Source organism: Ptychodera flava, assembly GCF_041260155.1.
Source record: "Ptychodera flava strain L36383 chromosome 3 unlocalized genomic scaffold, AS_Pfla_20210202 Scaffold_25__1_contigs__length_14229661_pilon, whole genome shotgun sequence".
NCBI classification, from domain to species: domain Eukaryota; kingdom Metazoa; phylum Hemichordata; class Enteropneusta; family Ptychoderidae; genus Ptychodera; species Ptychodera flava.
This window is the reverse complement of record NW_027248279.1, coordinates 12,875,853-12,902,443: the sequence shown is the minus strand read 5'-3', so window position 1 is coordinate 12,902,443 and position 26,591 is coordinate 12,875,853. Positions and strand designations below refer to the sequence as shown.

General features: G+C 37.6%; 2 protein-coding genes and 1 long non-coding RNA gene across 3 annotated transcripts in view; all 3 read right to left on the bottom strand.

Moving 5' to 3' along the window:
* Positions 1-1,265: 1,265 nt before the first annotated feature.
* LOC139125356 (tyrosine-protein kinase receptor Tie-1-like) lies at positions 1,266-4,181 on the bottom strand. The gene is made up of 5 exons (XM_070691447.1): positions 4,073-4,181; positions 3,718-3,829; positions 3,137-3,233; positions 1,553-1,652; positions 1,266-1,324 (listed from the first exon to the last, which is right to left on the bottom strand). Exons 1-5 carry the CDS (start codon positions 4,175-4,177, stop codon positions 1,295-1,297), a joined length of 444 nt encoding a protein of 147 aa, XP_070547548.1. The 5' UTR covers positions 4,178-4,181; the 3' UTR covers positions 1,266-1,294.
* A 277-nt stretch (positions 4,182-4,458) lies between these two features.
* On the bottom strand, positions 4,459-5,645 carry LOC139125355 (uncharacterized). The gene is made up of 3 exons (XR_011550206.1): positions 5,231-5,645; positions 4,919-5,014; positions 4,459-4,630 (listed from the first exon to the last, which is right to left on the bottom strand). It is a non-coding gene; the product is annotated as an uncharacterized lncRNA (long non-coding RNA).
* Positions 5,646-9,126: 3,481 nt separating this feature from the next.
* Positions 9,127-26,591, bottom strand: part of LOC139125441 (uncharacterized) — a 23,991-nt gene continuing 6,526 nt past the window's right edge. Inside the window, exons 4-8 of the mRNA XM_070691523.1 lie at positions 17,835-18,119; positions 17,255-17,545; positions 15,474-15,743; positions 14,688-14,962; positions 9,127-9,361 (exon numbers count right to left, since the gene is read on the bottom strand). Coding sequence (XP_070547624.1) covers positions 14,811-14,962; positions 15,474-15,743; positions 17,255-17,545; positions 17,835-18,119 — 998 coding nt within the window. The 3' untranslated portion in view covers positions 9,127-9,361; positions 14,688-14,810. The remainder of the gene's footprint in view (positions 9,362-14,687; positions 14,963-15,473; positions 15,744-17,254; positions 17,546-17,834; positions 18,120-26,591) is intronic.

The following is a 26,591-nucleotide window of genomic DNA, read 5'->3' as shown; positions in this document are numbered from 1 at the left end:
TGAATTTTATTTTTATAATCTAACTTTGCCTGCCTAATCGCTCTCTTGACTTCTTTGTTTATCAACTGCTTCTCGCCTGATGTACCCTGAAAAAGATTCTCTTCTTCTGGTTGAGAATAGACTTTAATTTTTGGTCACCCATGGCTTGTTATTGGGGAAATTTTAACATTTTTCGTAGGAATAACAGAATCCGCACAAAATGAAATATAGGAAGAAATGACATCGGCAAGTTGATTAAAATCGATACAAGAATGATAAAACATCTCCCAGTCAGTACATTCGAAACACGCCTGTAAGCTAGAAATACTGTCTACTGACCAGTTCTTCACAGTTTTTGTTACTCTACGAATCCGCTTAATGACTGGTTTATAGATAGGGGCAAGCATTACAACATTATGATCTGAAGATCCAAGAGAGGGCAACGCAAAAGATTTGTATTCGTCAGGAACTGTACCATAACACCTATCAAGTATTTTATCAAAACGAGTAGGACACGAAACACATTGGTGGATATTTTTGCACTCTTGCTAAAGTCACAATGATTGAAGTCACCAAGTACAAACTTCGGAGCATCCGGGGCAAGTGATTCCAATTTCTGTAAATTATTTGATATGTGTTCAGCTGCTGTAGAAACATTCGCTCGTGGGTGTACGTAGACTAAATCAATACAGTCAGATATCTGCGTTGATTTCGGAGTTATATAACAAGGTACAAATCTTCATTGAATATGCAAATGAACTATTCATTGGTTTGACACTGCTCAGTGCTTGACGCGATCAATATTGTTATTATTATTTCCTCACTATTGATATAATATGTGAAAAACATTATACATTTAATGTGTAACGCAAAGTGTAGTTTTGCTTACACCATTCTGATTTAAAAAAAAAGTCACTATAACTTAAATATTTGTTGCATATAGTGTCTAAATAATACCTTTCTGCAATTATACTCTAACTATATAAGTTTTAACAAATGAGAATACCTTACGTCGTACAATATACTACTGATTAGATACTTGAATTATCAAACCATCGGTGCCAAGTATAGAACAAAGCTCTACATCAGCTTACAGTAGTTTGGATTAGTGAAAGATGCGAAATTTAGCCGTATTCATTTAAGCTATTTGTACTTAAAGATCACCGTTTTGGTGTTAACTTTTTATGCTTCTGATTCATATTCCTTGTTGTTTGTCATTTACAATATTGTTGGAGTATCATAAAAATAAGCACTGAGATTTCCGATATCGTTTGAAGTTCGTTGTTTTTAATTTGACGCTTATTGCTCTTAAGTCTCAATTTATTTCTGTTGGCAACATGTATACCTGAAAAATAAAGAGAGACAAGCCCGTAAGGTTTATAGGTAAGACAAGGTAATCGTATGTCATACTACCATTCAGAGTAGGAAAAATCAAACATTGACCTTCCTGTTATTGATAAATGGGTGAGATAAAATTATTTGAAAAGCGATTTGCAATCTCCACGTCATGCATGTTTTGTTGATGTTGACACGAATTTCAGTATGTTGTATGTCAGAGGCAGCTGCCACTTACTTTATTTCCCGACTTAATATTCTTCAAGGCATAAGAAAGATCGCTGAAATTCGGTCTCTCATCCACAATCGCTGACCAGCAAAGTATCATTACGTTATGTCTATTAAAGAATCAAAAAGTAGCGTAATTGAAATTCACCATGACTAAATATGACGTTTTCATTGATTACTCAAAGCAAACCATGATTTGAATATTTTTAAAGCAAAGCCGTATAAATTTTCTGTGTTTTTCAGGCCGTCTGAAACGTGTTTTATATTCAAAATAAGCTTTCAGTTAGATTTTATGTGGAAGGTCAAAGTCAAGGCTTAAGTCACTGCTCAAGCCACTTTGCAAGTGTAACAAAATTCATCCAGTGCAAAGTCTGGAATATTGACTTGACTAAGAACTTTTCGGTTGTTGCTTTGAATCGTAACGTGATCATTGACAGCGACTTTGGCTTAACTTAATTATGAGTCACCTATTAAACACTATCCTAATACCCCTTTTCTTTATGTGTAATCACAGAGTAATATCATAGACAGAGTGGCAACACTTGCATGCCTTTTGTTCCATGGCCGTCTCGATAGACTATTGGCTTTTCATATTAAAATGAGCTTCAAAGGTGTTAAACTTTTTGGAGGCTTGGTTTGTGGTTGATAATTACACGAGATTATGCGAAACATACGACGAGATGGCATCGTACTGCCAGTCGCGTAGCAACCATAGTTACTTTGTGAGCTCTAAGGCCAGAAACACTGCCTCACGCCAATCAAAACATAACACACCAGCAGTTTCATAAACATTTCCTTTCTTTGCGCACGTGTAAAAGACGGTGTGACTGACCGTAAACCATTGAGTAAAACCAGACAGTATCGATAAAAGACTGTCATTTTTGGTTCAAACACACTCATTATATATTCATGAAAATATGAGAGGAATTTTTAAAACGGTAAAACCCACTTTCCTGAAGCTCAAAACACTCGCGTTTTCGCCAGCACATCAATTCCGATCAGCACCACACGACAAGTACAACACAAGCTTTGTCGAACATACTTTCGCTTAACAATTGGTGAAAATCCGAAAATTACCGAAGGGTGCATGGTCGGCACTCTTCGGAAAAGAGAGCCAAGAGCTTCGTGAGGCGAGGCAAACATGGATTGCTTACGTAACCGCTTCACGCCTTAAACAATAGCTGTTGCCACTCTGTCTGATATTACTGTGTGGTGTAATATACCATTCCGACTTGCATAGTTGGTATCTCCAGTGATAGTCACACTCTAGCCAATTGAATGTATGGTACGAATTATCGCAGCTCGTGACCAGAAATTATTATATGCACTTTTTCTTGACAGTCTCAGTTAATTTTAATATAAGAGATGTGAACCATCGGTCTTATCGGTATCGCTAAGAAAACAAAACGCTGAAAATGTATTTCATGAGAACACTGCGGCGCAGGGTCAAATTGTAAGAGAAACCCTTAAAGAAAATGTTAAGACGTCTATTAATAGTTTGGTGTGGCAAAGCATCATGTTCTCTTACTCTTGTACACCGTGTTTATCATAAACCCTTACAGAAACCTTGTAGTCGCATTAAAGGCGTACTTACAAAGACTGCGGGCATTGTCTAGGGATCTTCAGTGTCCCTCCTGAGTGAATGTATTCCTTTATACCATCCTCAGAGACTTTCTCGAAGGACTCACTTCCTAAAAGAAATGAATTAGCGAGGTGGTAAAAACATATAAATTGAATAATGTACATAACATCTTGTATTGCCCAACATGAACTGCTAAATAATGCCACATATATCAAATGCCAATCTCAAAATGTTACTGTGTATATTTAAATGACCCAAAGTAGCCTACGAAATTTCACTTTTGTTGCCAAGTAGGCACAAGTATAAGTAACACGATTGGAACTACTAATTTGGGATAATTGGATGGTGAAGTAATGTCCATTTAATCTGAAAATGTAGGTTCATCTGCAATTCTTTTTAAGTTATACTTTTGCTTTTATGAGTACTTTGCAACATTCGGCTATAGGGCACCTAACACTTTCGAGAAATTGGAAAAACATGATTATCCAATTATCCCAAATTAGTTCCAATAGTGTTAAGTATTTTTGTTTGTCTTCGGTAAGCTGCAGTAAATTATGTGGTATCAGCAAATGAACAAGAATGGAAACTCTTACCCAAAGTAAATATTTCCCAGAGAAGAACACCAAAAGACCACACGTCACTTCCTGTTGTGTATGCGTTACCTGAAAGTACTTCTGGTGCCATCCATCCAATCGGTAAGTGTCCCTGTACGAGAGAGACCGATATATTCTTTATCGTACCATGGCTACGCAGTTATGACGTCATATTACATGTTTCGGCGTCGAGCAATATTTGTTACAGGCCCCATTCAGGCCCTATAGATTTTTGCAATTACTTCATCGTCGTCGCAATCACCACATTATCGTTGCAAATCTCTGGCAACCTTCAGTGATATGACTATATATCTCTCATGTGATTGATGACGCTGTATTTATGATTTGATGTTACCTTCATCTTTTGTCTGTATCTTTGATCAGTAAGAACAGCACTTGACAAACCAAGACCAGAGAGTTTACACTGCCAATGACTGTCAACAACGATATTCTTTGCCATGATCTCTCTGTGAGTGATCTGAAAGTGGCCACATGAAAGAATCAGTGTTCAAATGCCTGCTATGTGTTCATTTTTTGTAAAGTTACAATGATTGAATCGCAGTAATGAAAAATGTTCAAAAATACAGAGAGTCTCATTTTCATTGGAAAAAACTCTAAGACGTGGCTTGAAGTAGCTTCAAAAACATAAAAGTATTATGTCATAAGGTTTTGTTTCTATAAAGCTAAATAGTGTTGTCGATGGTTTGAAATTAAAATATAATAACCTTGACATTTGAAAGATGGTACATTGCGTCGGCCACATCCATTGCAAAGGTTAAATGGTCCTGACCTCTGCTTTTTCGATGCCACTGACATCTGCTCTTACGATAATAGTTGGAATTGGCTTTCATGTCCTGCAGAATAGATAGTAAACTCCCCCTAGGTATGTACTCGGTTATCAGGTAAATTGGTTCTGTAAAGAAAAAATACTTTCCTGAAAATATAATATAACATACAAAAGCTTTGACATAGATGTTTTTTGAGTTACTTTGCAAAATCAACGATGGAAGAATATTGAAATAAACAGCATACCATTCATTCGTGTGGTACTTTTGCATACATTTATCAATATATTTACTTATTAATTTATTTACTTATTTATTTATTTATCTATGTATTTACTTCACGTAAAAAGATATTAGACGTTGAGTTTGTAAGACATTTAATCAAAGAGGGTGATTGCATTGTAATTTTCATATACCTTGATCTGTACAACAGCCGAGCATCTGGACCACACCTTTGTGTCTTGGTAACACTTTCATCACTTCAATTTCCCGTTCAAGGTCATCAGTATCGCCTGGAGATTTGAAAAATATATATATGACAAAATGACTTTGTATGGGAGAGCAGGAACAAGATAAGTATATATTAGAATGCGTAGGTTATTTTGCAATAATGTATAAGCGAGCGTGTGATTGTGTAAACTAAACGCAGCTACGAATTACTGCAACGTTAGATGTGTAAATAAACTAGCGGAGTCAGGTATTCACATTCAATTAAATCAATATTGTACCTATAGCAATCTTGATAATGACTTCACTTGTTCCATCTTTCCCGCCAATATACCATGCTTCTCCTTTCACAGTTTTACAGAATCGTCCCTCAGAAAGAGTTTCCCTCAGAAAGATGTTACCTCTTGGAAACTCCCAAACAACCTCTCCAGCTTTTAGGTAAACGCTGTCATCTACGTCTTCTTCTGCAATACTTGTGTATATAGGTTCAATGTCCAACTTTGCATTCACAGGCATTACAACAGCATTGCACTCGGGGTCCCTATCCACGTGTGGTTCCCGGACGGCGGCCATTTTACCTTCGAGGCGACAGTGTGGTTCATTAACACAGGAGCTATGGTCATCAGACACATCGGTATTCATAATATCATCGGATTGAACAGTGAAAGTGGTGTTAGCTGGCGTCATTTCAAAGTCCCAAGGGATCTGCTGGTAGGTGTGACTCCTTTATGGTAAGATATATCACAAAGTTACATTAATGCCTTTAGATACGTCATGTCCCATAAACAGGCCATTGATACTAATGTGAATCAAAGTACTAAACTCACCTTGTGTTGAACCTTGTACCTGAAAAGTCACAACAAGAATAAATGCAACTTTTTAATTGTGTATTTAAAGTTATATATTCCTTTTTATTCTTTTAATATTTTCAAACCCTCATGTAACATGAATGATGTACGCAATATGTAATGTAGCGACGTCCTTACATAAATTTGACAATTTTTTTATACGGAGACAATAATTAAATGTCGATACATTTTAGTCTGCTGAATTTATGTCTCCATCTGTGCTTTCCCCCACATATATTATAATCGAATGATCTAGATACATGAAACACACTCTTAATTAGCCAGAGACTTAGTATAAAGTATTTAAAAAGTTTTAAATGATTCAACATGATTACGAAGGAAATTAAAACAAAATGCTGAAGAGAACCTACCTTTCCCATCGCTTTGTTTCCGACAAACGCTCCACAAGAAAACAAGGATACTCCCGAGTACAACAGCCGCAAGAAGTCCAAAAAAGATGTTAAGGATGCCAACAGTACTTAAGCCAGGTATATCTACAAATGGTTCAATAACACTCTTAAACTACGATTGAAAGATTGTAACTGTTAGTGTCATCTCTAAACGATCGTGAACAAAAAGGATCGGAGCTAATCTAGATCGAGGATGTGAAAAAACGCTATTTTATAGATCTCAGCTCGAAATTATATTTTCTGCGAATAAGCCAGCCAGAGTTTAGCAAAATGGTTATATTCATAGAAAATTCACTTTTGGCCGAGTCATAAATAACGCAATTAACATGTTAACCTTTGTTTGAATACATGAACTTACAAGAATAGATTCATAATTTCACATCTGATCAGGGTTTCCAATTGGGAATATAACAATTAGTTAGTTTCTGAGATAACAACAGTCATTAACGATAACTGAAGAAACCGTCCAGTCATCTCCTAAATAGTCATTTGTCTCATCTTTCTTTCTATGATTACATTTTGGTTCTTGATTCCTTTAGTTTGCTTCATAAAGGAGTATTCGGGTATTATGCTGGCGCAGAAAAGGTGGTACCAGAAATTAAAAAAAAACCTGTTGTTTTGTTGTAGGAGTGTTTGTCGTTGTTTCCGCCGCAAAGATGGAGTTTAGTGACTTTTAACATATATTCATCCTGTCAGAAAAAAACTTTGTGCGTAAAAGTATTCATATCAGGTAAATAAAGGTGATTCACCGCATTTTGTAATTCTCTGGTAAAATACAGGTAGTCTGAATACACCCATTTCTCTCTTATCAACTGATATCTGTCTTCGCAAGTCTATTGAGGTGTTTCTTACTTTGGCTAGAATTAGGCAAAATACAGGTCACAACTAAATGTTTAACAGAGTCAAAATGTTTAGAAAAGTCCGAATGACCAAACAATGTATGTCCATAAACAGTCTTATCACCCGCCAACTATAATTAAACACATATACCTGACGGAATAATCAAACGCATCTCAACAATATCCAGTGATAAGAGCATCTTTGATAAACACTAAAGTCACTACCACACAGCATTAAAATCAAGCGGGTACACAGATCAAATTGACTATGCTAAGACCAACCAATCAGCGACGAGAAATAGTAACAGGAAACGTAACATTACGAGGTTCAAACCCCTCCCCCTTTCAGCAAGAATGTGAAAACTAATATCGGCAAGAAATTCCTTTAAATTGTTGACAAACACATTCCCAAGCGGTCTAAGCTTCATAAGATCTTCAATAGAAACATAGTTACAGCTGTATGAAGAATATATCTAGTATAATCAAATCGCCTACTAAGAGCGTAATCACCAGAGACCAACGTCAAGATCGACCAGCTGATTGTAATTGCCGGGAAATGTCTACATGCCCCTTGAAGGGTAACTGTCAATCCAAAGTTGTGGTTTACAAGGCCAAGGTATCAACGGGGACAACACGGAGAAGGTCTACATCGGACTCACTGATAACACTTTCAAGACGCGTTTCGCTGATCACATGCAATCATTCCGTAACGAAAGCTATCGGCACTGCACTGAGCTATCCAAGTTCGTCTAGTTCTTAAAACAAAAGAACCAGGTCTTTGCATTTCGTGGTTAATTATTGACAAAGCATCAAGTTACTCTAACATAAGCAAGCGATGCAATCTTTGTATATCATAAGCTACACATTATCAATGCTGACAAATCTACGCTGTTAAACAAACGCTCGGAGTTGATTTCAAAATTTCTCCATCAAAACAAAATATTATTTTATCGAATTTTAACACCACCTAAAAAGAGAATGGTACGACCTTATCATACATATATACGAGTGTTGAGCTAAGAATTATTCAACTTCTTCTGTCTGATGATTGCAAGATGCATGAAATTTAAGTAACAGATATCATTACTTAGTACTTGAAGTGTTATTATCTATAACGCTCTTCTTTGGCGTCGAGCACTGTAATTTCCGCGAGGACATCTGTATACTGCACCGGTAGTATTCATTGTTATCGTTTTCATAATTTTTATCATATTCTAATGCTTTCAGCTAGTAGGGGGTTACGTAATTATGACGAAAGCACAAGATCAACTTGAAGGCCAACACCAAGCTATAAAATATGATCGCCCTTTGAAGAGAAGTAAAGACACGGATCTAGGCCTGTCTTATTTACTTTCTCATGCTTTAAAAATTCTGTGGTATCAAATTATTTCAACTTCACAGACGTTTCAGCAACTATTAGAAGGAGCCACAAATATTAATACTTACTTTGTAGGTATAATTGCACGGTGAAAAGATCTCTTCCGATATCGTTCACAACATAACAAATATAGTTGGAGATGTCTGCCAGAACGACATCACTAATCGTCAATGTGTTGATGAAGACACCTTCTTCAAATTGTTGTACAATGATATATTTGCTATCGTTGTTCTCAATCTTGGCTCCAGTTGCATTGAACCAGCTGAAGTTTGGATTGGGTACGGCTTCAACCTTGCAAGTGATTTCAGCAGTGGCTCCTACCTCTACAACACCATGTGTTCATCCTTGTTCGTAATTCTAGGTGCATCTGCTTAAGACGTGCAAATTTCAAGATGTACGAATATTGTACGATTCTTTCGGGATAATATTTGCATTTCTACTAAGTTTCCTTCCCAGAGTTCCCCAGTGGAGAACATGCATGCAAATATCAACAGGCAATTATCTTGAAAAGAAACGGATATTTGAGTAATTTAGAATTTCTTTATAGTGACCGAAGAGACCCTTTCTTGAATTAAGTTCTCAAGAAATGTGACAACAATATCTGTGAGTATTTCCTTAGAGCGTTCGAGTGCTACATAATAAATTGTACTTACAATAATAGATACATTAATCGTAGCTGAACTTCTCCCTCTTGAACCATCATGGAAGGTGTTTGTGGCTGTACAGGTGTAATTTCCAGCATGTTCCCGAGACGCTACTCCACGAACCAACATCATCGATGTCTCTGCGAGAACAGTCATGTCACCAGCTTTGTTCACAAACTCCCACTTGTATGAATTTGGTTTGGGTTCACTTTCAACAGAGCAGTTCAATACAATATTCTTATCACCTTCGCGGACAGGGACTGTGGGTCCATTGAGGGTTGAATTAGATATATCTGTCACAGATATACACACAATGAATGCATTGGATACACTTAGAACAAGAAAATTTGGTACACATGCAGCAACCGACATTTCATTGAATAATTCACCAATTCATGTAATCAATTTTGCACTAAATATATTTTCATCAAAAAACACGAACTACAGCAAATCAGTACAAGAACTGTTCATACATTCAATAAAATAAGACGAATCGATACAATAAAACAAGAACGAAATCACAACCAATTGCCGCTAAAATGGAGGCTATCCCTTTTAGAAGTCTCTTTCAAAGTGATCTATGGAACTTTGTTGTAGTTTGTTGGTCTGACATCACTGTTTTCATAACTACCACATTATGTCTAAAAGCACCAGCATTTGTTCAAAGATCACACAAGAGTACTTGAATTTGCCGAGCGTTTCAGTCAATATAATGTGAGGAAGATCACCGATATCCGCAGAAACCTGGATTCTACCGATACTGTGTCACAGTTCTTATAATTTGATATTCTCAGTAAATTCTCTTTCTCATTTTTCAAGCGTACCAGTGAAGAAGAACCGAAAGCCCTCTTATAGTGAGTGCTGCCGTGCTGTCAACATCGTGTTACATCCGCTCCGCTCGTTTATTAGTTTTTTTGCAACTTTCCGACAGTTTATCTTGCCTGTTTCATCGCTTATTATCTGCAGTACTGCTCAGTTGCCCATATAACTTCTTCGTGTTGGATTTTCTTGCCGCAATACCCTCTATTTCATGGATTTCCCCTGGATTTGTTTTGTCTACGTGGCTACAACGCAACGTGGCTTCAACGCAACGTGGCTTCAACGCAACGCAACGCTTCAACGTATTCTTACCAGGTCAGGTGTGTTATTATCTGCTAGTCTGTGCTCTCACAGGTCTGTGTAATGTCCGAAGATTCTGTAATTTGTGATAACTGTCTTCGAGATATCAAGCTAGACTCTGACATTTACCAGTGTATTGAATGTTTTCAGTTCTTCCTGTGTCATACGTGCTTTTATCGGACTGAAACAATACTGAGCAGAAATTCCGAAGACAATGGTTATGGCGGTAAATATACGACAACAACTAAAAGCGGGCATGTAGGTCAAGAACATCATTTCAGAATCATTAGCGTGAGGATTTACACACCGTCTACGAAAGTTGCCAAGGCCACTATACTACCGTAATATTTCAATAGTCTACTATCTGTTACTCGAGCGTTTATGATGGCGGCCGGCGCAAACGGTCTTGTTTTTAGCCTGTTAATCTTTGTGACTTTTTATACTATTTATCGTCAACCATCACCACATGAGTACCTGAACCAGCATTCGAAAGGCAACATTAATTCAAGTGACTACACGTTTCTCAAGTCGGACCTGGAATTTCTATCTTTTGGACGAGAGAAACTTGTCAACGACTTGGGTATTGGCCGTCAAATCTCGAAATATGCTCAGTATCCAAAGTCCGGCATGAAATCTTTTAACTTTTTTGCGTATTACATCCATGTGGTTTTATTAATTTGTGGAGACATTCATCCCCACCCAGGCCCCGAATATGAGAGAGCCAGTGACATTGCTTTTTCTTCAAGTCGTCATTCATCTATCTCGTCATGCAGTGGTGTTTGTTGCAAATCGTGTAAAGGGGCGATTATTGCACCACCACAGACTCTGGTGCATTGTATTACTTGCAAAGATAAGTGGCACATGGAAATAACCACTGATGTCTCATCGGAATTTGATTGTATTGATTGGATATGTGACACCTGTGTGAATATAATGTCTTGTACCAGCGAATCATCAAATAACTACAACTGTATCAATGATACCTTATGTGCTGACCACGAAGGTGACCCCTTCAATTTACACTTGCCAACAAAAGGACTTCAAATTGGTCATCTAAATATCAGAAGTCTAAGCAACAAATTCGACGAAATAAAAAATATTTTTCAATGGCAAGGAAAAAACTTTGATGTCTTCGGCATGACTGAAACTTTGCTTCCAGTAAATTTAGTGAACTCTCTTTTCAAATTGACGGTTACTCCATTTACAGACAAGACCATCAAGATAATGTAAATGGTGGTGGTGTCATGGCTTATATTAGATCTGACATTCCTCATCGACGACGAACCGACCTAGAACACCGCCACCTGGAAAATCTATGGATTGAAGTTCAACTTAATGAAAATAGTCGTCCTGTACTAATTGGTTTTTTTTTACAGGCCACCAGATTCTACATCTTTATGGATTGATACAGTTATGTCAAGTGGTGACCAAATAGTTATCATGGGTGATTTCAATTATAATATTTTGAATGGCAATAACCAAAACTGGCTCTATTCCATGTCGAGCCATGGTTTAACTCAATGTGTCCAATCGCCCACAAGAATGACTGCAAGTACCGAAACACTTATAGACCACGCCTTTGTTTCACATCCAGAAAAAATCCAATGTTGTGAAGTATTGAATTATAATATAAGTGATCACAAACTTGTATTTGTCAATTATAAGCATATGTCTCGCAAAGGAAATGGTACGCATCAATCAATTGTTTACAGATGCATGAAGAATTTTGATGTTACCAAATTCAGACATGATTTGAGTTTAGTCCCTTGGTCGTCTCTTGATTCATTTCATGAACCTGACGATATGCTAGCTGGTTGGATGGAACTTTTCCTTAAAATTGTTGAAGATCATGCTCCTGTCAAGAAAAAACGTGTTAAACATGCTAAACGTCCCGAATGGTGGACAGATGAAATCGATGCTACCGTCCGTTTGAGAGACAAATGTAACAAACAGGGTGATAATACTAAATTGAAGGGATTGAGAAATCGAATACGGTTTCTCCAACGGAAAGCCAAGAGATCTTATTATGTCATTTACTCAATCAAAAGAGCACGACAAAAAAGCTATGGAGATCACTAAGAGAAATTATCCCTACATCTAAGTTACCCTCAATAGCCTGTTTAGATGAAGGCAATGGAAAGGTGTACACCAGGCCAAATGAGATCGCTGACAAATTTAACACATATTTTGTTAATCTTGTGACTGGACTTTTGAATCCTAACTCAGAGCCGACAGATGAACATTATTTTGACAAAATCAAACAGTTTGTGCAGGAGCGTCTTCCGAATAATGTTCATTTTTTCATACCTTTGTTAAGTATCGCAGATGTTGAACAATCGCTCGTAAATTTGAATATCAATAAGTCAATGGGGGCTGATGGGCTACATCCGAAGTTTCTTAAACATGCTGCTTGTGAAATCGCTCCCTCTTTAACCAAAATCTTCAACGCTTGTATTCAAAGAGGCTCTTTTCCTAGTATTTGGAAAATTGCAAAAATTGTCCCCATCTTTAAATCGGGTTCCAGACAATGTGCTGAAAACTATAGACCTATATCTGTCCTTCCAGTTTTATCTAAAATTTTGGAGAGACATATCCATACTCATTTTTATAAATTCCTGACAGATTTTGAACTGCTGTTTCCCGGACAGTCCGGTTTTCGCCATGGGCATTCATGTCAGAGCTCTTTACTCAAATTGCTTGATCAATGGCGTTCAGCCATTGATAATGGCAAATTAGTTGGTTCAGTATTTATTGATCTACGGAAGGCCTTCGACCTTGTAGATCATGGTGTTCTTCTGCGCAAATTAAACTACTATCGCTGTTCTGAGGAAACCATGTCGTTTTTCACGTCGTATCTCCATGACCGAAAACAAACCGTAAATGTCCAGTGGAACGACCAGCAGTTCCAGTCTGTTCTATGCGGGGTACCACAGGGTTCCATATTAGGGCCCTTGTTCTTTCTTATCTTTGTTAATGACTTGCCGTTATATTTGCAGAACAATATTGACATGTATGCAGATGACTCGACCTTGCACACGTCAAGGGAAACAATCATCGAGCTTGAGTCTGCTTTAACAGCCGACCTTGCTCATTTGTCATCTTGGTGTAATTCAAACAGGATGCTAGTTAACTCAGCAAAAACAAAAACTATGTTGATTACTTCTCATCAGAAACAATCACGCTTACCTAAATCATACCTGGATTTATCTTTAAATAATGATCCATTGTCAAATGTTAGCGACGAAAAACTCCTAGGAGTACTTCTGAATTGCAATCTTTCATGGAGCGCTCATGTGAATCCTTGCGTGGTAAACTATCTAGTCAATTGGCTTTGTTACGACGAATACGACATCTCTTGCCCTTACGGGCACGGAGATTGTTCTATACATGTTATATTGAATCAACCTTCGACTACTGTTCGGTTGTTTGGGGAAATTGTGATCAATCCTACTGTAACAAACTTTTTCAGTTGCAAAAACAGGCTATTCGTTTAGTTTGTGGGGCTAAATGGGATCAACCAACTGGTCCATTGTTTAAAACTTTGGCCTACTTCCACTTGGTGGTCGCTTGATTTATCAAAAAGGGGTCCAGATGTTCCAAATTGTCAATGGCTTGTGTCCAAATTATTTGAGTAATCTTTTCAGCCTGCTAACGTTCATTCATCCAGGTCTCTGCGCTCAACTTCAACAAACAATTTGTACTTTCCAAAAATTAGAACGGAAATAATGAGAAAAAGCCTTTCATATTCTGGCGCTGTCCTTTGGAATGAACTCCCCTCATCTTTGAAAAACAGCCCAAATCTGAGATCTTTCAAGTTGCAATTGTATAAATTCCTCATGGATCGGGTGTGATATGTTCTTGCCTTTTGTTGTAGTGTTAGTTGTCTTATTGTCCTAATTGCTGTTATTTTTTCTTGACCTGATTTTTTACTGGTTTGTTGCTTGTATTAGTATTTGTATTTTTTTCCTCTGTCATTCTGTAAATTTTTTAATGTCGACCTTGTGGAAGATCGGCCTTATTGGCCGAACATGTTATCGACAGTAAATAAAGTTAAATAAATAAATAAATAATAAATAAAGACACGTTAAAAACCAAGTTTACTTGACCCCCACCCATGTTGAAGAAATGTCTTGATGATTCACTCCAAGTCAGTATTTCAACTGTTAATCTCTCACTTTAGAATGTAAAAGTACTTATATCATTGGTACAGATGCTGTCTCTACTTAGGAAGTTGCTGAAGTTGCTACTTAAGCCATTGCATTCAGGCTACAATACATTTGACAGTACTGAGACTGTTGTACGCAACTTTCGATATGATATCTACCTGTCTCTTGAAGGGCGGCTAAATGTAGAAAATTTAGGAAATTCCAGACATGGTGCATAAGCCAGTCTTCCTATGTGTCGCCATTATCAACGCATACGACATACAACACAGCATCTGCCAATACCTTGAAATAGTTTGCTTGACCAATATACAGAAAGCAGCATCTAATCACTTACATTGTACAACAACTTGAGAGATACCATTGCTTTCATCATTAGTTGCAACTTCTCCGTCATAAAATGTGTTGCTGGCCTCACATCTGTACTCGCCAGCATCATTTAAAGTGACGTCAGTCAGAGTCAGTGATTCGGTTTCTGAAACTGCGTCTGTTCCAGGCAGTTTGATCCACTTGACCGTAGAGGGCGCTGGATCTGCTTCAATGTTACAACCACATCTCTTGATTCACCTTCCTTCATTGCTACAACAGCCGCTGTTTTAACGTCCGGTTTGTCTGGAGAGTGGAAAAGGCAACATGCTTTTGCAGTCAAAATGTGCAACGAATCTCCTGAAATGATGTCATTTTCTGTATGACCATTAATACACGTTCTATCAGTTTTGCATATTGGTAGCAAGTTTCTGAAATATTCAATTGAGACCTATATAACAATTAAACTTCAATAAAACTCAATCAGGTGTAACCTTTTAAACATTTTAACCATTGTTGTTGTGTCATTAAAATATACTTCTTCCCAATCAACCAAAAAAGTATTTTCCCAAACTTGTTAACACAGTCGGTGTATGTGTTATTTCATCAACAAAGCAACACCTTGGCAGATCAAGACATATTACTTGGAACAGAGCCCTTCGTCTACAAATTCATTCTTAATGTCCTTAACATAGTGTATGCAAACATATTTTTGAAGGAAGAGGAAAATGTTCATGTTTTCTGTAACAAAGTAACAAAAATATAAAAAGTTGCGGGTAGAGGGCACGGTGTATTCATATACGTTCTTTTCACTTACACTGCACCACAAATTCAGTGTTGGATTCGGCTTTGTCTTCAGCGCCATCATAGAAGACACTTTTTGCCTCACAACTAAACCTTCCGTGGTCTTCCCTGGTGATTGCGTCAATCGTCAAGACTTCTCCCATCTGGAAAACATCATTATGCCTTTTCCAGGTGAACTCTGAGACAGGTGGATTAGCTTCAGTCACTTTCTCACTGCAGTTGATGGACACAGCATCACCGACTTTGAATGTGTAGTTTTGAGGCAATGAAAGAACAGGCGGATCTGTGTGTATCAGAGAAAATTATAGAGAAATAGATATGAACCATATCTAAATACAGCCAGAGATTCGTTTGCGCTAGCGATAAGTAAATTAATAAGTATATAAATATATAAATAAATGAATATTTAATAATATATAGTAATAATTAACACACACACATACATACATACATACATACATACATACATACATACATACATACATACATACATACATACATACATACATACATACATACATACATACAGACAGACAGACAGACAGACAGACAGACAGACAGACAGACAGACAGACAGACATACATACCCTTTAAAAGATCGTACGAATGAGTAAAAGCCTGAGTAATTGGTACGAAAAATAATTGTGCACTATACTACATGAAAAAGATACAAGCAATTTTTCCTGAAATTGTAATGGCGTCAGTACAACTTCCCATCTTTTTGTATATCAGTCTGACAGCGAATCTGTGACACAAGTACATGTGTACGATTCTGTATCGTTAGAATGATCTCACCTCAAATTCCCGACATTTGAAAGATTTATCTGCCCGTTAGAGATTTATTGTTTTAAAAATTTAGCGATTACCAGATATTCAGCTTGATCTCCATGCTTCTGTACTCGACAATACTTAGGTGTGAGTAACCTTACTTACTTTAATTAATTAACTAAAAAGCACTTTAGGGAATATAAAATTTTTATATTCCCTAAAGTGCTTTTAAGTTAATTAAAGAACCATATTAAAGTCTTGGCAACGTGCACATTGAAAAGAAATTCAATATGTTTACTTCAAATACAGAGAAACGTTCAATCTTAGCACTCTTCGTCTTTACTCCGTCTCACTGCATACAGACAGAGAGATATTGACGATCTAAAACTTTGAGGTACTGACTTCAGTGACAAACTTAGTCTCTTTGACTCGGTGAGTCACATCTGCATGGACAGACGACCTCGTTAATCATGCAGTGGTATATTAAACTTTGTCGTCGAGTCACGGAGTACCTCTCACCTATATTTTCATTATTATCGACACTCTAAAGCAGGTAATTGGGATATTGACGACAATCGTGAACAATCTACATACACGGGACGATGATGACCGCTCCATCCAGTCTCGTGACAATGTTACAAGTATGATAATTACTGACCATACTCTTAAATATCACACTCCCGGTGTCAAGTTGCTGAAGCAAACTGTTGACTCATAAAAGGAAATATCACCACAAACAGTATTGTGAATTGGAATCATTACACTTCAAGTAAGGTCAAGATGATTCAGCAAAAAGATGATTACATATTTTTAAATATGAAAAGATCTCAGCATGACCGTTTCCTCTATTTCTTATCAGTAATACGTATCCGTAGGAAACATGATAGTTGGCCGTATCTTTATTAAATAACAATTATCTCTTGGTGACGGCCTCTGTAGCGTTTTGAAACAACTTGACCCTAATCACTTTGTTGAATCGTAATAAACATATTGTATTGGCTAAGACAGTCTGATTAAAAGTCTTACATTGTACTTGCAGCGTCACAGTTTCTTCTGATTTTCCAGTACTTCCATCAAAGAACACATTCTCAGCAGAGCAGACATAGTCACCAGCCTGACTTCTCAGCACTGCAGGCAAGTTAAGTGAAGAGCTGTAACCGACATCAGCGCCCTCTACGGTTGTACTCCAGGTGGGACCACTGCCCTCTATAGGTGGTTTGGCACGTACAACCATGCAGTCGGCAGAGAAACTCTTTCCCTCAAGTACTTTGCCGTCTTTGTTCTCAGGGTTGATATCAACTTTTATAACTGGTTTGTCTGCAATCAAGGCAAAACTTATGTAATTCACAGAGATGCAAAAAACATGCGTAATTTGTGAAAATAGCACAAAACGACAAATTTATCACTAAGAACTTTACCTGTGTCAGTTATACGAAATACTACAGACTTTAAATCATTAAAATATTGTGGAAATTGACGTCTTAAAAGTTTTCCTGCCAAGCATATTCAATCTTAATTTATTTTAGAAGCTCTTGCAACAAATAGACATCTTCAGATTATATTACCTCAAAGCACGACAAATGATGTAAACTGTTTGACGACTTACACTGGACATCAAATGAGATTGTGGTTTCACATGATATCTGTTCTGAAAGAGTCTCGTGACGAAGTTCACAATCGTAGACAAGGTTAGAATCTGCATCAGCAAAGGTTGGTTCCCATACAAGTGGTGAATCCCCCGTCGACTCAGAATCTACGCCACCTCTTATCCAAGTCAAAGAACCAGGTGGAGCGCCATCAGAAAGACAGATTAGCTTTTTTGTGTTGCCTTCAATAACTTGATAAAAACTTTCAGTTTTGATGTCATCTTGTACAGAACAGTTGAGGTCATCTGAAGAGGAAGAAGAAACTACAGTGACTTTATTGTTGATATTATTCCTCTTTTGATGCAGCTTACATTTTCATTGCCGTAACTCTACTTGTGTATACTGAATGAGAAGGCAGGCTTCATGTTAGACGAAGAAAATACAAGATATCGTCTAGTATTTAGCACTTTAAATATTTCGTGTTTATTAGAGATATGAAAACAATCAAAGCAGGGTTATCCTCTTAGAATAAATGCCTGAATGGATTTTTCAAAAAAACAAAACAAAACGATTTAATCTATAAAAATCTTAAACTCCAGAACGACAAACCATTGACACATTTCGGACACTGAGACACTGTCTAAGAACCTGTGATCCTTTGACGCTTTCGTTTCGGAACCCTGAGTAGTTCCTTCTTCAGTCGCTTGAGTTTGTGTGTCTTTTTGCTCATGTTTCATTGCTTTGTTCTTCTAACTGTAGTGTGAGAATATCTATGTCTAAATCTGTTCACAGTTGTGTTGAAAACGAGGCGCTGTCAATGCGCACGTAGCTGTTGTTCGTTTGTTTGTAAAGGCTTACCTTCACTAATGTATCTTTATTGTTTTTGAACGGCTTTATGACACAAGAAACCCAAAGCACCTTTAATATTTTGCTTTACTTTACTAAGTGTAAGTGAAGTTGTATCATTCACTGATCATTGCTAACCCCAAAAATGTAGTTGTTTGGGGTTTCTTGTGTCATAATCTTCCAAATTGACGCGAAAATCAATACCATGCTCTCGATACCTTGTATTATTTTCTAGCTGTGGAAACGCAGCTATCTGTTGGCGGGGTAGCGGGCATCGCTATGCGGGTCAAAGGTCAACCCCGCCACGGATAGCTGCGGGCCAACTGCCATCGAAAGTGGGTCTATTACGACGACACAACATGTATCGGAACTTTGAACGGCAAAATAAACCAAAGGGAGCGTAGTTCAATAAAATGACCTATACCTGCCTGAACTCTGATTATTGCTCATTCCCTAACTCCTTTTGTGAACAAAATTTCTGGTTCGTTTACATAATTCGGCTGATTTTCCAAGGAGTACCTAAGATTTTCACTCCAGCAGGGAACTTTGACTTCCATTGATATGCTAATAAGGATCTGACCGGCTGTCACGCTATTCACGTTCGAACCATAGAGGCCTCAGGCTCCAATGATGATGATGATTAAACATTTAAAAATGAAGAAAAATAAAAATATATTTGGACTCAGTAAAGTTATTGTTGTTGTTATTGTTATTGTTGTTGTAGTTGATAGTATTTGCAGAAAAGGACAAATTATGCTGCGAAATTCTCACTATGTGTGAACTGGAATTGTTAAAGCTACCAGAATTTCGTATGCAGACGCGGGCAGACAGTGTTCTTCCAAAGACGTGCGAAACTTACGTTACTTCCGGGTTTTCACGCTGGGCCCATTCGTTCAGTACGGGCTCTGCTATTGGTTCGATTTGAAATGCGCCCACGTGACTTAATCTAACGCGGGGTATTTTAAATGTGGAATGCAAGAGACGACGAGATGCATTGAAAAACATGCCGATTTGTCGACTTTTATCGGTAAGAGGTAAAAATGTCTGAGTATGATTGAGAAGGACTAATGTGCTTTGACCCTACGTCGAATTTTACCGATTTCGATGCTTGCTTGGTGCATTTTTGGCGATTGAAAAAAAGTGTGTGGCAATGAAGTGACATCCCTTGGGTAATGTTAGGCTGTATTGAATTTGCAACGCACATAGTTAGGCTGCAACGCACATGTATAGTTAGGCTGTATTGAATTTCGCAGCGCATAATTTGTCCTTTTCTGCAAATACTATCAACTACAACAACAACAACAATAACAACAACAACAACAACTTTACTGAGTCCAAATATATTTTTATTTTTCTTCATTTTAAATGTTTAATCATCATCATCATCGAGCCTGAGGCCCCTATGGTTCGAACGTGAATAGCGTGACGGCGGTCAGATCCTTATTAGCATATCAATGGAAGTCAAAGTTCCCTGCTGGAGTGAAAATCTTGAGTACTTCTTGGAAAATCAGCCGAATTATGTAAACGAACCAGAAATTTTGTTCACAAAAGGAGTTAGGGAATGAGCAATAATCAGAGTTCAGGCAGGCAGGTATAGGTCATTTTATTGAACTACGCTCACTTTGGTTTATTTTGCCGTTCAAAGTTCCGATACATGTTGTGTCGTCGTAATAGACCCACTTTCGATGGCAGTTGGCCCGCAGCTATCCGTGGCGGGGTTGACCTTTGACCCGCATAGCGAGCCCCGCTACGCCGCCAACAGATAGCTGCGTTTCCACAGCTAATTATTTTCTAGTTGCAATGTAGGGTGGCAAATATCACAATGCCTTTGAAAGGGTGGATAGAACGAGCCATGTTTGGATTTCTCACGGCACCATTGCTCTCAGTTTTTCATTAGCACTAAACTTGACCGTCATAACTTTTGCTGACATACTGTATGCCTTGTGGCTCGTAACGTGGACTCACAATGCAATTTCATTGCCAGGCAAAGGAAAGTCGATTTTATAAATACTGAGCCTAACAATGACTTAAAGTTTTTTTTCAGAAAAAAAAATTGTCAGCTAAAGGAGTTACCAGTCAAAGTAAGAGCCAAACTGCGATTTTCATTAGTTTGATAGCTGAAAGGTAATGTAAACTTAGTCTGCAAGCTATGGGGTCGTTAATCTAATGTAAACGCAGCCTTTGACTTTTGGTTGTCATGAGTGTGATAGCGGAGAGATAAAGTTATGAATGTTAATAGAAGTGACCAATTGTAACTCTCTGCTATGATAATCACATCGGGCCACGTATACATCTGTGTGAAAAAGAGTTGTCCTATTATGCGTCTTTCAATCCTCAGATCGACAAAACAAAATTTTTCTCATTCAGGTCTTTACTCTCATTTACATGTTTGGGTTTAACGTATTCTGAGTCTTAGGCGGTGTTGAAATCGATAAATAATATACGTTTAGGTGGCGATATGTTCATCCAACTATGTGCAGCTTAAGTACTCTGATTACAAAGTCGTACTATTTAAGTGTCATTCATATAGCAATCGTCACGCCGATCTATTCAATTCAATTCAATTCAATTCAATAGAACTTTATTTATCCCACATACGGGCAATTAAAAAGCGTGGCTCAAATACAACATCAAAAAATTATAATACAAATTTACAAAATGGTAGGAGACGCAGGACTATACAAAAAACAGTTTAGGAATCATTTAAAAGCCGCACAGCGGTTGGAATGAATGACAACTTGCGCCGGTTTGACCTGCAAGCCGGGTATCTAAAACGCCGACCAGAGGGAAGTGTGTCGAACTCTGCTGATAAAATGTGATCACTAGACAAAAGAATTGAGCGGGCTTTCCTGAGTACTTGCTGATTATGAAACGTAGAAAGACTTCTCTGGGGTATACCAATTAGTTTTGAGCTAAGTGAAACAATTCTATCAAGTGAAGTTTTGTTTTTAACAGACAGATTTTGATACTACAAATGAATGAAAATGAGATAACGCTTTCAATGTAAGATTTATAAAAAATAGATAAAATTTGTCTATCAACCATGAATGAACGCAGTTTCCTTAAAAAGTACAATCTTTGCTGCCCCTTCTGTCATATATCTCACTATGCTTGATGCATGTAAGATAGACACTTGAAGTAATTAGCGTTATTTTTATGTTCGTGTGTATGTATCCTCTGTTATGTGTTTCTGAGTCTGTGCTGGACAACATTGGCTGGAATTAAGGAGAAAAAGAAAACCCATAATTGATTCCCTGTAACGTGTTATATTGAATCACATCATGTGTCTGATGACATCCAAAGCAGGAAAACATTACGGTGAAGAAAGATACAGGAAATAATGAAAATTCATTGTATTAATAACAGGATTGGCAGCTTACCAAGCACAGAAGGCTGCCGTGTTCCTCAAAGATTACTCCACCACTACTGTATTTACATTTCCATGCAGCAGCATCTTCGTATTTTGCGCTTTTGATTTTCATGGAAAAATCACCGCTTGCAGTATCTCCAGTAAGCTCACAGCATTCCTTGAACGCATCAGATTCGCATAGGTCAGGAATTGTTGCTATCCCCTGTAGAGGTCTTCTTCGCCTTTGAGCCATGACACGGCTCCATTGCCTACATTTTCCAACACACAGTCAAAGGTAACCTCATTTCCAACTTTTACAAGTGTGACAACAGGATGGCTGATAAACTGAGCATCCTGTGAAAAGACTGTAACAACAAGAAGTCATGTAGTTGCGAGTGTGTTGCTGGTGCGTTTGTTGTTGTAATCAATGAAGGGGAAACAAAGGAATCTTTAGAAAACCTATGCTTAGGCCGACACGCCAAAAGATAGTATTATACATTTGTATATTGAATATCACAGGCAATATTATTGAAATAAAATAAACAATAACAACAACAACAACAGCAACAAAAACAACAACAATAGCAACAACAACAACAACAGCAACAAAAACAACAACAATAGCAACAACAACCAACAACAACAACACAGCAACAACAACGAACCTCTCACTTGTCCCTTCCCTCGGTACTGCTATGGAAACTTTTCACTGAATCGTAATATTTTGCAGGAAAGTACCACTTTGTTAGATTGTTGTGTAACATGCCCGCGCTTCAAACAAGTACGGCAAGTATTCGACTGGTCACCTTTCTGAGAATCTTAGCAATTTATTTTTAGAACAGGAAAGTATTAAAGTGTCAGATAATTAAAATAAAATTCACCGAGGAGCGTATTTGACAATAGCAATTTTATAGACTGCAATATACAATATAGCAAAATATAATATTTGATTTATGTAACCCATCGAATACATGATAAAATACATAACTAAAACTTCATGAATCTACGAAAGAACAATATGCTGAACATTAGCTCAGTTCTCAGCCCTGTTTTTCGTCAGCATTTTACACATGTCGTTGGTAAACAGAATCGTCATTTCGTTTGAATTGAAATAACAACTGACCATTCGTGATAGTAAGGGATATTTTACTGGGACAAAATTATTTTAGAGCACCAATGCAACTTTTTTTGCCAACGGCAGTCTTAACACAGTGGGTGGTAATGCCGTAACACTGTTTGCTCAACATAAAATTTTCCTGAGTTATAGTTCTGTATTTCGTACACTAAAATGAAATATTCAAAGGTGCCGAATTCATGTTAGGTTTCACGAGCTGTTGAAACTTATATTCATTTCCGTCTTCATGCTGAGGAGCAATGCAATTCAAAACCCTTAGAAACTGCATACTATCCTTACACACCTGACACTTTTCTTCAGGTGTGTCGCACGTCAAACAAGTCATCGTTGATGACACGTGTCCACTTGTTAATGGGTACTTTGTAATAACAAGTCCTTAGAGAGGATAGAGTCCTCTTCATTAATTAGGTCTGTGATAAAAATACTTTGATACAGATGGCGCTCAATGGCCAAGAATGAGTTCCATGGTGGTGAAAACATAAAACCAATGTAGGCCACCATCCTAATTAAAAAAGGTCATTATATGAGTCAACTAGGAATTAATCGACAGGATGTTGCCAAACATTTTTATACACTATCCTAACACTAACAGATCATCACCGGTACCATATTTCATAAAGTTTGATGCAGTATTTACAACACTATGAGATCAATATCTGTATCAAGTTTCATCAAATTTGACGCAGTATTTGTGGATATATCACTCTAATTAGGAAAGTTCATTACATATGCAATTACAAATTAATTAAAATGACACTGATAAATGTCTTTTTCACCGTTCAAGCAATGTGAACTTAACATCTGTACCAAGTTTCATGAAATTTGATGCAGTATTTCTTGACATATCAGCCTAATTACGAAAATTCAGTGATTGACATGATACTGCTACATGCCGTGAAACAAATTGACGTGCATATGTATGAAATAGGTCAATGTCCTTGTACCAACTTTGAATGATACTGGTGGAAATATGTCTGAGTTATGGCTCTGTACATGAAAAAATCGTAACAAAATCGCCGCCACGCAGCCATATTTGATCTTACTGTCTAAAAAATCGACATGCATATGTATGACATAAGTCAATGTCCATGTACCAACTTTGAATAAAATCGGTTGAGACTTGCCAGAGTTATGGCTCTCGACATGAAAAAAAACATAACAAAATGGCCACCATGTGGCCATGTTGGATAATATCGTGAAAAAAAAACCGTACATATGTATTACATAAGTTAATGTCCTTGTACCAACTTTGAGACCTGTGTGAGTTGTGGTTCCGGACATGAAAAAATCGTAAGAAAATGGTCACCATGCAGCCATATTCAATCTTATCGTAAAACAAATCAATGTGCATATGCATGACATAGGTCAATGTCCTTGTAACTATTTTGAATAAATTGGTTGAGACGTGTCTGAGTTATGGCTAGGACATGAAAAATTGTAACAAAATGGCCACCATGCGGCCATATTGGATCGTATCACAAAGCAAATCAATGTGCATATGTATGACATAGATTAATGTCCTTGTACAAATTTTAAATACAATATGTTGAAACATGACTGAGTTATGGCCCTGTATATGAAAAAATCGTAATAAAATGGCCGCATATTGGATTGTATCACAAACAAATCAATATACATATGTATGACATAGGTCAATGTCCTTGTACCAAGTTTGAATAAAATCGGTCGAGACATGCCTAAGTTTTGGCTACGGACATGACAAAATCGTAAAAAAATGGCCGCACGGCACCCAGATTGAATCGTATCACAAAACGAATTGACATGAATATGTATGACATAGGTCAATGTCCTTGTTTGAATGAAATCGGTTGAAACATGTCTGAGTTATGGCTCTGTACATGAAAAACTCGTAATAAAATGGCTGCATGGCGGCAATATTGGATCGTATCACAAAACAAATTGATGTGCATATGTATGACATAGGTCAATGTCCTTGTACCAAGTTGAATAAAATCAGTCGATACATGCCTAAGTTTTGGCTAAGGACATGAAAAAATCGTAACAAAATGGCCGCACGGCAGCCATATTGAATCGTATCACCAAACAAATTGATATGAATATGTATGACATAGGTCAATGTCCTTGTACCAATTTTGAATAAAATCGGTTGAAACATGTCTGAGTTATGGCTCTGTACATGAAAAAATCGTAATAAAATGGCCGCATGGCGGCCATATTGGATCGTATCACAAAACAAATCAACGTGCATATGTATGACGTATGATGTAATCCTTGTACCAAGTTTGAATGAAATCGCTCCAGGCAACTTTGAGATATCTGCGTGAACGGATGGAGGGACAGACGGACGCATGCACGCACGCACGCACAGACAGACGCACGGACATGACCAAACCTATAAGTCCCCCTGGACGGTGTCCGTGGGGACTAAAAACATCTGCACAAAGTTTCATCAAATTTGGCACAGTCGTACCAGAAACAGCACTCTAAACCCTAATTATGCAAATTAGCACTAATTATGCATGCCACACCAATATAAATGGACCTGCATATGTATGCCATAGTGTAGTATCCTTGCACCAAATTCAAAAAGAATTGGCATAGGAATATCTCAGATATCTGCATTCATGAGCCCTATCCATGGACATAGCATAAATATTACTACCATCCTGGAACCCCTGTGGATCATTCCTGGCACCCCTGTGGATGGATATCAAATACAGGAAAGAAAACAGCCATTTTTGATCAAATCATATATATGACATAGCGATTAATATATGTACCAACTTTCAACGCCATCGCGCCCGGCATCGCTGAGAAATTTACGTGAACGAACACACAGTCGTCAAATATAGGAAACAAAATGGCCACCACTCAGCCATTTTAGACCGGATCAAAACAAAAATCAATGTGCATATGTATAACATATAGAGTAATCTATGTACCAAGTTTGAATGGAATCGCTCCTAGCATCACTGAGAAATTTTCGTGAACATATGCAGCGACATCAAGTACAGGAAATAAAATGTCCGCCACACGGCCATATTGGATCGGATCACAAAACAAATCGACGTGCATATGTATGGCATTAGTAATAATCTTTGTACCAAGTTTGAATGAAATCGCTCCAGGCGTCTCTGAGATATCTGCGTGAACGGACGGATGGACGGACGCATACACGCACGCACGGACATGACCAAACCTATAAGTCCCCCCGGACGGTGTCCGTGGGGACTAAAAGACTACGCCATGATTGTCAATGTTTAACATTACTTACCCACAAGTGGTAACAAACATAAGGCCGATAACTTCGCAATATCCATTTCGCTCACTTATCAAATGATCTGAAAAAGTATGAGTGGTCGGATGCAGCCATATCAAAACTTAACCCACACTTAAGTACACATATTTAAAAAATATATTATTCATATTGAAGTTTTGGTCAGATTTGCTGATTTAATTCAACTC